Source organism: Mobula birostris, chromosome 7, assembly GCF_030028105.1.
Source record: "Mobula birostris isolate sMobBir1 chromosome 7, sMobBir1.hap1, whole genome shotgun sequence".
Taxonomy (NCBI): domain Eukaryota; kingdom Metazoa; phylum Chordata; class Chondrichthyes; order Myliobatiformes; family Myliobatidae; genus Mobula; species Mobula birostris.
Window position 1 is genome coordinate 110,316,373 of NC_092376.1, and position 12,251 is coordinate 110,328,623.

Here is a 12,251-nt window from a genome sequence, read left to right on the forward strand (position 1 = left end):
AGTTGACGTTTCAGGCCGGGACCCTTCGTCAGGACTAATTGAAGGAAGAGCTAGTAAGAGATTTAAAAGTGGGAGGGGGAGGGGGAGATCCAAAATGATAGGAGAAGACAGAAGGGGAGGGATGGAGCCAAGAGCTGGACAGGTGATCGGCAAAAGAGATACGAGAGGATCATGGGACAGGAGGCCCAGGGAGAAGGAAAAAGGGGGGGGGACTGAGAGGATGGGCAAGAGGTATAGTCAGAGGGACAGAGGGAGAAAAAGGAGAGTGAGAGAAAGAATGTGTGTATAAAAATAAATAATCAAGGGGGAGGTGGGGCATTAGCGGAAGTTAGAGAAGTCAATGTTCATGCCATCAGGTTGTAGGCTACCCAGATGGAATATGAGGTGTTGTTCCTCCAACCTGAGTGTGGCTTCATCTTTACAGTAGAGGAGGCCGTGGATAGACATGTCAGAATGGGAATGGGATGTGGAATTAAGATGTGTGGCCACCGGGAGATCCTGCTTTCTCTGGTGGACAGAGTGTAGGTGTTCAGCAAAACGATCTCTCAGTCTGTGTCGGGTCTCGCCAATATATATAGAAGGCCACATCGGGAGCACTGGACACAGTATATCACCCCAGCCGACTCACAGGTGAAGTGTCGCCTCACCTGGAAGGACTGTCTGGGGCCTCGAATGGTGGTAAGGGAGGAAGTGTAAGGGCATGTGTAGCACTTGTTCCGCTTACAAGGATAAGTGGCAGGAGGGAGATCAATGGGGAGGGATGGGGGGGGGGACGAATGGACAAGGGAGGGAAAGATGTGCTTAGTTGTGGGATCCCGTTGGAGGTGTCGGAAGTTACGGAGAATAATATGTTGGACCCGGAGGCTAGTGGGGTGATAGGTGAAGACCAGGGGAACCTTATTCCTAGTGGGGTGGCGGGAGGATGGAGTGAGAGCAGATGTACGTGAAATGGGGGAGATGCGTTTGAGAGCAGAGTTGATAGTGGAGGAAGGGAAGCCCCCTTCTTTAAAAAAGGAGGACACTTTCCTCGTCCTCGAATGAAAAGCCTCATCCTGAGAGCAGATGCGGCAGAGACGGAGGAATTGCGAGAAGGGGATGGCATTTTTGCAAGAGACAGGATGAGAAGAGGAATAGTCCGGGTAGCTGTGAGAGTCAGTAGGCTTATAGTAGACATCAGTGGATAAGCTGTCTCCAGAGATAGAGACAGAAAGATCTAGAAAGGGGAGGGAGGTGTCGGAAATGGACCAGGTAAACTTGAGGGCAGGGTGAAAGTTGGAGGCAAAGTTAATAAAGTCAACGAGCTCAGCATGCGTCCAGGAAGAAGCGCCAATGCAGTCGTCGATGTAGTGAAGGGAAAGTGGGGGACAGATACCAGAATAGGCACAGAACATAGATTGTTCCACAAAGCCAACAAAAAGGCAGGCATAGCTTGGACCCATGCGGGTGCCCATAGCTACACCTTTAGTTTGGAGGAAGTGGGAGGAGCCAAAGGAGAAATTATTAAGAGTAAGGACTAATTCCACTAGACAGAGCATAGTGGTGGTAGAGGGGAACTGATTAGGTCTGGAATCCAAAAAGAAGCGTAGAGCTTTGAGAACTTCCTGATGGGGGATGGAAGTATATAGGGACTGGACGTCCATGGTGAAAATAAAGCGGTGGGGGCCAGGGAACTTAAAATCATCGAAAAGTTTAAGAGCGTGAGAAGTGTCATGAACATAGGTAGGAAGGGATTGACAAGGGGGGATAAAACAGTGTCGAGGTATACAGAAACAAGTTCGGTGGGGCAGGAGCAAGCTGGAAAATAAAGCGGTGGAGAAGGAGTCAATTTTAGAAAACCTAGCACATTTAATTTTCAACAGAGTCCCCTTTTACATTTACACCCTTTGTCCAGCGGTCGTGGAGCATACAGATCTTGGACCTCCAGAAAGTGTGCACAGCAGGGGTGATTGATAAGTTTTTGGCCTAAGGTAGAAGGAGATGAGTTATACAGCTCTCGTTACATGAACATGCAGGTCAACTCTTTGAATGATTATGCAGAAAGTTTGAAGTTAATAACTCATCTCCTTCTACCTTAGGCCACGAACTTATCAATCACCCCTTGTATATTGGAAAACAGAAAGCAAGTTCTTTCCTGTCCTGAGCGATATTAATCCAAGAAAGAAAACTCCCCAAAACTTGTCTGCACACTTCCTTAGAGCTGCTGTAGAAATTAGCTGTTACATTGTTTCCATTATAAAAAATGCTTACACTTAAAAGCATTGAATTTATCTTTCTTAATAATGTAAAATAACTCCAGGTATGTACAAATGACTCAAAGATTGTTTTTTGGGATACAGTGCAGAATAAGGTCTTCAGGCCCTTCGAGCCACACTGCCCAACAACCCCCTATTTAATCTTAGCCTAATCATGGGACAATTTACAATGACCAATTAACCTACCAACCAGTATGTCTTTGGACTGTGGGAAGAAGCTGGACTACCCAGAGGAAACCCACGTAGTCACGGGGAGAATTTACAAACTCTTTACAGGCAGTGCTGGGATATGAACCCAGGTTACCTGTACTGTAAACCTTTGTGCTAACCACAATGCTACTGTGTCACCCCAAAATGGAATGGAAAACAACACAAAGCATACATTGATAATGGAAAATAAAGCACAATGCTAATAACTCACAGCATTGAAAAATAAATCATAGAACGTGCTAATAAACAGTAACAGTGAAATTGTACACAACACTTGCTCGTAGACTGTAAAAATAAACCATTACATGCTCTAATAATGCATCTGAAAGAAACACCATGCATACCTATAATACACAATGGAAAATCATCATGCCACATATAAATGTTTACTAGAATGTAAAGTAATCCAGAGGTCATGTTAACAAATCACCAGAAAAGTGAAAAAAACCATGCACACTGATGCTCAGTTCAGTGACCGCTACATGGAGAACTACTGTACATACACACACACAGACCCCTCACTGCAATGAAAAGCTAACAATTGCACACATTAAAAATTCACTGCATTGAGAAACAATCCATAACAACTCTCATAATTCACAAATGGAAAATTGCAACAAAATGCTTGGAACATGATATTGTCAAAACCAACACTATGTTTCATTACAAGACTTCATGGTAACATTCCCAATTCTAACAAAGGCAACCATATATTATGTCATTCTGCAAGCAAGAGACCACAAAATCTCTCTATAATCCATGCCATTCCAAGTATTAGGGACCTCAGAGAGGAAAATGGATTGCTTTACACTTAATCCATTTCTTTTATCTCCATTAACTCAGCTCCAGATCCACAGCAATAACAGAAACTTTCTTGCAAGATAATCATTGCTGAAGTTCTTAAGGTGCCCTCCTAGCTCCCTTATAATGATTCAACACAATCAAAAATAATGCCACTGCACAATATCAACAATTCACAATAGCTTAAAGAAACCCATATCACACTCCAAAGACTTTACACTAGATTCACAACTAAATTATAATTCACCACACAAAATAATCCACAATACAGTGTTAATTCAGTGTAAAATAATTCACAGCACACACTAAAAATTCAATATGGAAAATAACCCACAGCATTCCCTAATATCTCACAGCTGTGTAAAATGTCCCACTGCACATATTATTTTGTTTCAAAATTCATTCACTGCATACACAAATAATATAGTGTCCAAGAAGTATTTCATGGCTATCTGGAGAAGACAAATATCGGTTATACTGTACATGCATACTTTGACAATAAAATTAACCTTGAACCTTGAGGCCAGAGTAAAGAATATTAATTCTTGTGGTCATTGATCCAGGCATTGGGAAAAAAGTTGGAAAGTCATATTGAGTATGAAAGTATATACTCAACTAAGTATAACAATCATATTGAGTATAACAGTTGGGAAGTCATATTGCATTTGTGTCAGTTTTGTTCGGCCACTTTTGGAGAAATATGTGCAATTCCAGTTACCACATTTAAATGTGGAGACCCTGGAGAAGGTGCAGAAGAGGATCACTGGGTTGTTTCCTGGATTGAATAATATTTGTTTTATCGAGAGGTTTGACAAACATGGATAGTTTTCTCTGAAGTGTCAGAGGCCAAGGGGAGACCTGATAAAGCTGGATAAAATTATGAGAGGCATAGGTAGGGCATATAGGGTACCCGGGATCAATAAAGTATGACTATGACTATATAGTCTTTTTCCCTGGGTTGAAATGTCAAAAAACCAGAGGACATAGATTCAAGGTGGATGTGGGAAAGTTTAAAGGAGATTTGAGAGGCAATGTGTAAAAGCCATTCATACAGACACAGGAACAGGCAAGGAGCAGAGGGATGGAGATCATGTGCAGGCAGATGGGATTAGTGAGATTGGTACAGCTTGGCTCAAGGTCCTGTCCCTGTGCTGTTTTGTCTGCCTTCTATGTTTACAATATAACCCAAAGCACACAATCATGATTTACAATGTAAAATAATGCAAGGCAGACATTGATGATTCACAACACTGGAAAATAATTCACAACATACCAGCAATTCAAAATGTAGAATAATTCACTGTACACAGTAATAATTTACAATGTGAAATAGCCCACAACACATACTAGCTATTCACAATGAGAAGTAACCCAAGGCACACACTAATAATACACAATGGAAAATAATTCACAACATTCATTAGTAAATCACCATTACATACAGTTTATGTCACACCAAACATGAACAACTCACACAGAGTAAGATAATCGATAACATACACACATAATACGCCATGCTGAAAAATAAAACGTAACACACACCAATAACTCAACAAACTTTAAAATAGCCCACAGCACAGACTAAGATTTCCCATACAGTAAATTAACCCACTTATACCTCTAATAATTTACAATACTGTAAAATAGCCTACAGAGCAGAGAAAAATAATTCACCTTTCAGTAAAATAACACAGCACACACTATTAACTCACTACAGAAAGAAACTCACAGTACCCACCAATAATTCATAGACATGAAACACACAAAAAACCTTTATTTATGCATACTGTTTTCTTAAGTATTGTAAGTATTCGAGATTGGGTAACACATGTTAGCACAGCACTGGTGTACATCTTCCAATGTGTTAACACGATGCATATTGCACAACTGGATCTTACGGGTCAGAAAGTCAGAGGTTCCCTCCCATGTTTAGGTTAACTGGAGTGTGAGTGGGTTCAGTACAGATGCTGCAGCTGATCATTTGTCACTGGCCCCTGCTGGAAGGTCAATGCATAAAAGTTGCAGGTGACGGCAGAACTGGATTCTCAATTCTCAATGTTCAGGCTAACTTTCAAAAGAATAAACCGTGTCATCAGGGTATTGGGAGAAGAATAACTCATCAGCATCACTGGCCCACGCTTTCAACAGAGCTAGAAATCACAGCAATTTTGAAGATATTTTTATCGTGGGTAGGGAGATTCCACTTTCATTGTTATGGTGAATCTTATGTATACAACCCAGAAACTTTCCACTATAAATAACTTGGTCTATGCAAAGCTGGTTTTGCACAATGATTTGAGCGCATCAAGCAAGAAAAGGAGTAAACACGATATTTTAACCCACTCTTGATCCTTCTTTCGCTCTGGGTATCACCTACTATACTTGGTCTGGCTGCAGCATAACCACAAACACTTCTTCTGCCTCTAAAGCCAGTTTCTGTGCAGATCCCACTAACTCAATGCCCTGTGGGGTTTGGAATGCCCCCCTCCATGGTGCACATCCGGTCTCAAAGTGTAACGCTTTATACAGCTGGGATTTCAAGCAAGTTTGGTGGTAATGAACGGCTCGCGCTTCATTTTTGAGCTCAATGTTCTGACTTGGTCTGGCTTTAACATTTGCACTTTATTTAAGAAAGAAAGCTAAGTAAGGTGAAGTATCCCGTAACAGACTCGGTCAGCATGCTCCACGTGTCAATATATTAGACTTGTCAGTACCCAAGGCGAAAGCATTGTCCGCTTCTACGTCATGTGCCCATCCGTGCCAGGCTGCCAACAGCTTCAGGGCGTTTCAAAAGAACATCAAACACTGAACATTTATGTCAGGGGTTTGCCCTAATTAAAACATTGATACTCCTCCTGTCCTGTCCTTGACGACACGTTCTGAGGAGGCGTGTTTTTTGAAATGGTCTATAGTGGAGTCACGTTCTAATTATCGCTCAGAGGAAGCGTTGCAACTGGTTTAGACGGCAGAATCTGTGCTTCCATTCTAACTTATTACTTTCCTGGCAAGACAAGTAATTCACCATATTTATCGCACAAGTTTCGTTGTGATTTAAAACCCGACATTTAAAACAGCGAAGGTCGTAACATTCATTTTAAATGCAGATTCCCTGAAGTACATTTTTTTACGTTTTATATTGGAAGTTGTGTATAACGAGTAGAAAGCGTGCCATTATTATAACTCGCGTTTACTTACAGTCTCTCGGTGTTCCTGGGTATTCCTCTCGGAACAGCCTTTAATCCCAAATGATGGCAATCCACATTGGATCCAGAACAGATACAGCGGCTGGGGCATGCATGGATGTAAACTCCAGAAACTAACAGAGTCAGCAGGACAAACCCTGCCAAGCTGTCTCTCAATTTAGCCATTAAAGAAGATGAAGAAAAGAAGGAATAGGTGGGAGGAAGGGAGGGCGAAGAGAGAGCGAGAGTGCGAGAGAGAAAGAGAGAGAGAACGGGAGTTCAAAGACTGAAAAAAAACCGGCGTTCAGCCTTTCCTCTGATCAGTTTAAAGTTTTAAACAGGCTCAGACAGTCGGTACAGCCGTCAGCTCTGGTGACTCCCGGTGAGATAAATTTTAAACATCCAATCTTCTGGAGACCATTACACAGAGAAGTTACCGGCCTCTCTCTTGCCTATATTCTTAAATTCCAAGTAATCCTGCAAACTATTGTCACCAACAAATTCCAGGCTAGATTCCTTCAACTTCCCCCACCCACCCCCACACAACCAACTTTCTTTCACTTTAAAAACTCCTGACGGTCAGAAAGAGGAGATTGAGAACAGCGTGCAAATATAGATTCTTCACAAAAGGCAGGGGAAGAAATTCCAGCTGATAGGCTTCGTACTGAACTGTACTCCTGATCTCTCACCCCAGCCTTTAAAAAAAAGATCAACTCTTGATTGGAAGAGGAGAAATATGAACAAAAGCTTCAGGCAAAACCAAAGTAGCCTCTCTTGATGGTCTAAACATTCATCAAATCTCTCAGCACAATCCCACACTCCTGTCACCAAATCCTAGGTGATCTATACCTTCAGCTCCATCAGATTTCTGCACAAGCCTCTTTAACCACACACTTTGAGGGGTGGGATCCTGGTTTGGTTTCTCTTGCCTATTTTAAAGCCTCACACAATTTTTTCTCCTTCCTGATGTTGCTGTGAATGTGATTGTTGTAAAATCCTAGAGTTGCTCCTTTCATTTCCCAGCTCTGCACTCTGAAGTGTGAGGGTGTTTTTAGTTGCAATAAAAGTTCTCTTATCCTCGCCCTAAATTCGCAGCTGAAGTTTCTACTGGCTCCCTCTTTGCTGATGTCACTCAACATGTTAGAATGAAAGAGTTCTCCCTCTCACACAGGCACATGCACACACTTACAAGACACACTCTCTCCTCACACAAACACCCCTCCTGGAATTACCTCTCTCCTGCACACACACATTTCTTAAACACATTCTTTTCTTTCATACAGCATTGCTCGCATTCTTATTCTTGCTTTTCATTCAAATTCTTTCTCGTGTGCAAATTTCCATATTTACATGTTTTATTCCATCTCATAAGCACATGCATTTCTCAGACACAAATGCACACAAAGCAGTGATCTTACACCTTAATCCATTACTATTAATATTTCTACCACATCCTAACATAGTCAAACACAAACTGAAATGTGACCTGCCATCTCTTCCATAAACGCTCACTCTCATTTGCCCCCCCTCCTCCTCAGATACATACTCTTACATGCATACATTTATTCAAAAAAAAGTTCCTTGGGGATATTTGGCTTTCTGCTGGTGTAGCTCCAGGAGGCAGTCAGCAGAACTTAATAGAGCAATGGATGGTTTCAATTATTTTATGAGTTTTCTCCCTTTCTCTGTTTTTTTTAAGGGATATGGGAGCAAAAGGCTGATAAGAGCAGGAGGAGCCCATGTTACCCAGGTTCAGTTGGGATTCAATTTCAGTGCAATGACGATGATGAGATAGAGCAGGGCATTGTCTTTCCTCCCTTCTTCCCTCAGGCAGTAGTGCAGAGGAATATATGCAGGTACTGCCATGCTCCAGAACAGTACCCCACTGTTATAAGAATACTAAATGGTCCTCTGGTACAGTAAGGTTGGAATCTTGACCTTACAATCTACCTCATTGTTTATCTGCACTATATTTTTTCCAAACTTGCTACAATTTATTCTGCATTATTATTGTTTTACTGTGTTCTACCTCAACGTGCTGCATAATTATCTGATCAGTATGAACAGTATACAAGATAAGCTTTTCACTGTATCTCAGTGCATGTGACAATTTAATAAACAAATTCTATTTCCAGTTCCATGAGGACATTGAGACATCACTACGGGTTAGGCCAAGAAAGGAACTTGGGTCCCCATATCCAAAAATTGTTTTAATGGAATGACTACCGTACTAAGATTTGTTGGGGATGTGAGACATCACCATGGGTTAGGCCAAGAGAGGAACTTGGGTCCCCATATCCAAAAGTTGTTTTAGTGGAATGACTACCTTACTAAGACTTGCTGGGGATGTCAGAATGTTAGAGAAACCTTTTCCTCCATGTAGAGGCATGCATTAGTCTGCATGCAGACAGATCTGAATGTCATAGAATGTGTCTGAAGTTCTATGAGGCTTGGTGTTCCCAGTTCTCAAAGGACTGGAGCTAGTGTCACTAGCTGCTGCAATTCTGGGCTACCTGCCAGAAATGCAACATACAGGTTTTGTTTCTTTCTCATTTACACCTCCTGACATATTCATATGGATGCATGCATGCCCCTATCACCCGGATAATGTCCTTCATTCATTCTCTAGCTCTCTCTTTAATCTTTCACCTTGGGCATGAATTGTGAGGTAATTCTGAACTTCCTAATAAAACTCACAGTGAATGATTGGGAAAATCTTATTGTTACAAAATTTCAATCATTTCATATTTCTCTCTCATACAAATTCTCTCATGTTCTTACAGTTTCACAATTTTATATCCTCCCATTCTTCATCTGGCATCAATCTACCATATTATATTATGTATAGAGCTAAATTACCTTTTAGACATACTGGAAGATCACAAGTGTGTAGAAACATTCTTAAAGAAACGTATTCCCTTCGGGTTTTTGCAAGATCAAGACAATCCAAAGTATGTTTGATATCTGGTCACCGTGTTATCAACAGTAACATGGTAGTGAATATAAGCACAGCAAGATTCTGTAATATGGGATGAGGTTTGAAAGTGGTAATGTTGGTCAATGAATGAGCATCATTCTTTTGGTGGGAAGAACTCTGCTTTTCAGGTAGCATGATGGGTTGTTAACCCCACCAAACCTGATGACAGGAGGTTCACTTAAATTACATTGTCTTTACTGTTGTGGAATACTGATGGAACTGTGTAGGAGAATCCTCAAGCTTTGCAGTAACTAGAGATGTTGCCTGTGGACCTCACATGCCAACCACCACTCACCACAATAATTGTGGAAGTCTTACTGAAGAGCTTTTATCTGCTCTGACTGTATTTAACCAACACTGTTTCAGGAAAATCCACTCAGATTTCTCCCTTATTTCTCATCAGGAACAGTTGGGTTCAATGATCACCTCAGTGAATAGTTGGGATTGGAACAGAAATGTTATACAGTACAGTAATAGAACCTTCAGTTCTTTGAGTCCACAATAACTATATAATATGCCTCTAACCCTTCACTTACCACATATCCACCCCCCCCACACCCATCAACTCCCTTGGGATTCTACCACCCATTTACTGCTAATACTCATCCCTCAATCAACACCAGTCCTGACGAAGGGTCCCGGCCTGAAACGTTGACTGTACCTCTTCCTAGGGATGCTGCCTGACCTGCTGCGTTCACCAGCAACTTTGATGTGTGTTGCCAACACTTTCATACCTCATTGCATTTTGTGTGCAAATTCACTACCAGGTGAACTCACAGTCCCCTGGGAAGACAACATCGATGAAGCCCACGAGCGCAAGTTAACCAAATATGCAGAGCTAAGATCAGAGTGCAGAGACAGAGGGTGGAAGGTCTCATGCTATCCATTCGAAGTAGGCTGCCGTGGGCTTATTGCGTTCACTCTCCAGAAGTGGCTGCATGACCTCGGCTTCACTAGAAGGGAGATCAAGTCAACCAGCAGGGCTGTAGCTGAGACAGCAGAGAAAGGATCAGCATGGGTGTGGACCAAGTATGTCCAGAGGGGCAGATAGTCAGACAGTGTATACATATCTTGCAAACCCTTCAGTAGTTGCATAGACACCTGAAGAGTAGACTATCTGTTGGATGGAAGTGACCAACAACTCTGATAGAGGCAGATGCCAAGTTTTTAAGCTCACCAGTGGGAGGTGGTGCTTTAGCACTGCTGGCCTACCACCTCGAGGGAGTCTTGATCATAAGCGGGCCGAAACTCCTGAAGACAGGTGGCAGATCAACTGATGATCCCACTGGTGATTGCACAGGACAGTTAACATCTTAGTCCATGTGTATTTTGTAACTCTGATAACAACAAATTGGCCTCAATTGTACTTAGGTGGTTCTGGAGTATCCAAATCTTGTGGAATTCTCTAATTATGTGCAATACTTTCCTTAAGAAAGTTTCTACAAGTTTGAGATCTCATGTTTCAAAGACAGTCTATTTTTGTACAAAATATATCATGGACAAGTTAGTAATAGATAATGAGTGGGACTTTGATTCGTGGGAGCATAGTGGAGCTTCTGGAGGAAGCCCACACTGCCATGGAGAATTGCCAAACTCCACACATGCAGCACTGGAGGTCAGCATTGAACTTGGAGCTGTGAGGCTGTGGCTTTGCCAACTTTACCAACTGGATGAACATGCTGTCCTTGTTCATGGGGTGAGGGGGGTGGGCAGAAAGCTATACCTCTGAGGTCTTGGCAATGGTTTTAAATTCAAGTATACTGTATACAAGGTATGCAGATAGCTACTTTAATAGCAAAGTTATTAAAGCGGCTGTCTATCGGCTACTGAAAAGTTTCATGCAGTATGAAAACTGCATACCATTCCAACTTAAATGATTGTCATCTTTAATGAGAAATGCCAGCTAATTTATCTTTGATATTTATCATCCATTTCATGGTAGAGTGTCACAAAACCATCGCTTAGCTCTAGAAGACATCATTTCACAGTAGAAGTGGCATGCAAATACTGCTGTTATTTATCCACAGTTGATGCTGGTTATTTCTTTAAATAAATCTACGCAGAAGACTTGACAAATCATCACAGAGCATTCGGAGAGAGCGAAAAGGTTATGGGTTTTGCTAGCAAGAATTATTACAAATCCCTGATTTTTCCAAGATTCAGTTTTTTCGATCTTTATGGCAGTCTTGATGAAATTAAGTTCTTTGTAAACCACTTATTAAAGTCACACACCATACAAGTGAGGGACTGGAGTCAACTTGCAACCTAGAAATTTTAACACAATATATGTGCTGAACACATGCTGAGATGCTACTTTGCATGGGGCCAGTGCCAATTTCTTGTAGAACAGCAGGGTGGATTTCTTTCTGCATACAACCAGCATGGAACTAATCTTTTACATTCCAAATTCTTATTTGCTAATTTCTAAACTGGACAAGTTTTTCTTCCATAAAGGACACTTGTAAATCATTTGGATATCTGTTAAATCACTGTCTGGTATGGAAGGGCTACTGCACAGGACTGAAAGAAGCTGCAGAAGGTTGTAAATCTAGTTAGTTCCATCTTGGGCATCTTTAGGGAGCAGTGTCTCAGAAAGGCAGCGTCCATTATTAAGGACCTCCAGCACCCAGGGCACGCTCTTTTCTCACTGTTACCATCAGGTAGGAGATGCAGAAGCCTGAAGGCACACACTCAGTGATTCAAGAACAGTTTCTTCCCCTCTGCCATCCAATTCCTAAATGGACATTGAAGCGTTGGACACCACCTCACTTTTTTAACACACAATATTTCTGTTTTTGTGCATTTAAAAAAATCTATTCAATATAGTAT

General features: G+C 41.6%; 1 protein-coding gene across 2 annotated transcripts in view; it reads right to left on the reverse strand.

Moving 5' to 3' along the window:
* LOC140200362 (slit homolog 3 protein-like) overlaps nt 1-7,463 on the reverse strand; it is a 669,401-nt gene extending 661,938 nt beyond the window's left edge. For both annotated transcript variants that reach the window (XM_072263584.1, XM_072263583.1), the window contains exon 1: nt 6,459-7,463. In XM_072263584.1, coding sequence (XP_072119685.1) covers nt 6,459-6,631 — 173 coding nt within the window. In that variant the 5' untranslated portion in view covers nt 6,632-7,463. The remainder of the gene's footprint in view (nt 1-6,458) is intronic.
* Nucleotides 7,464-12,251: the final 4,788 nt, after the last annotated feature.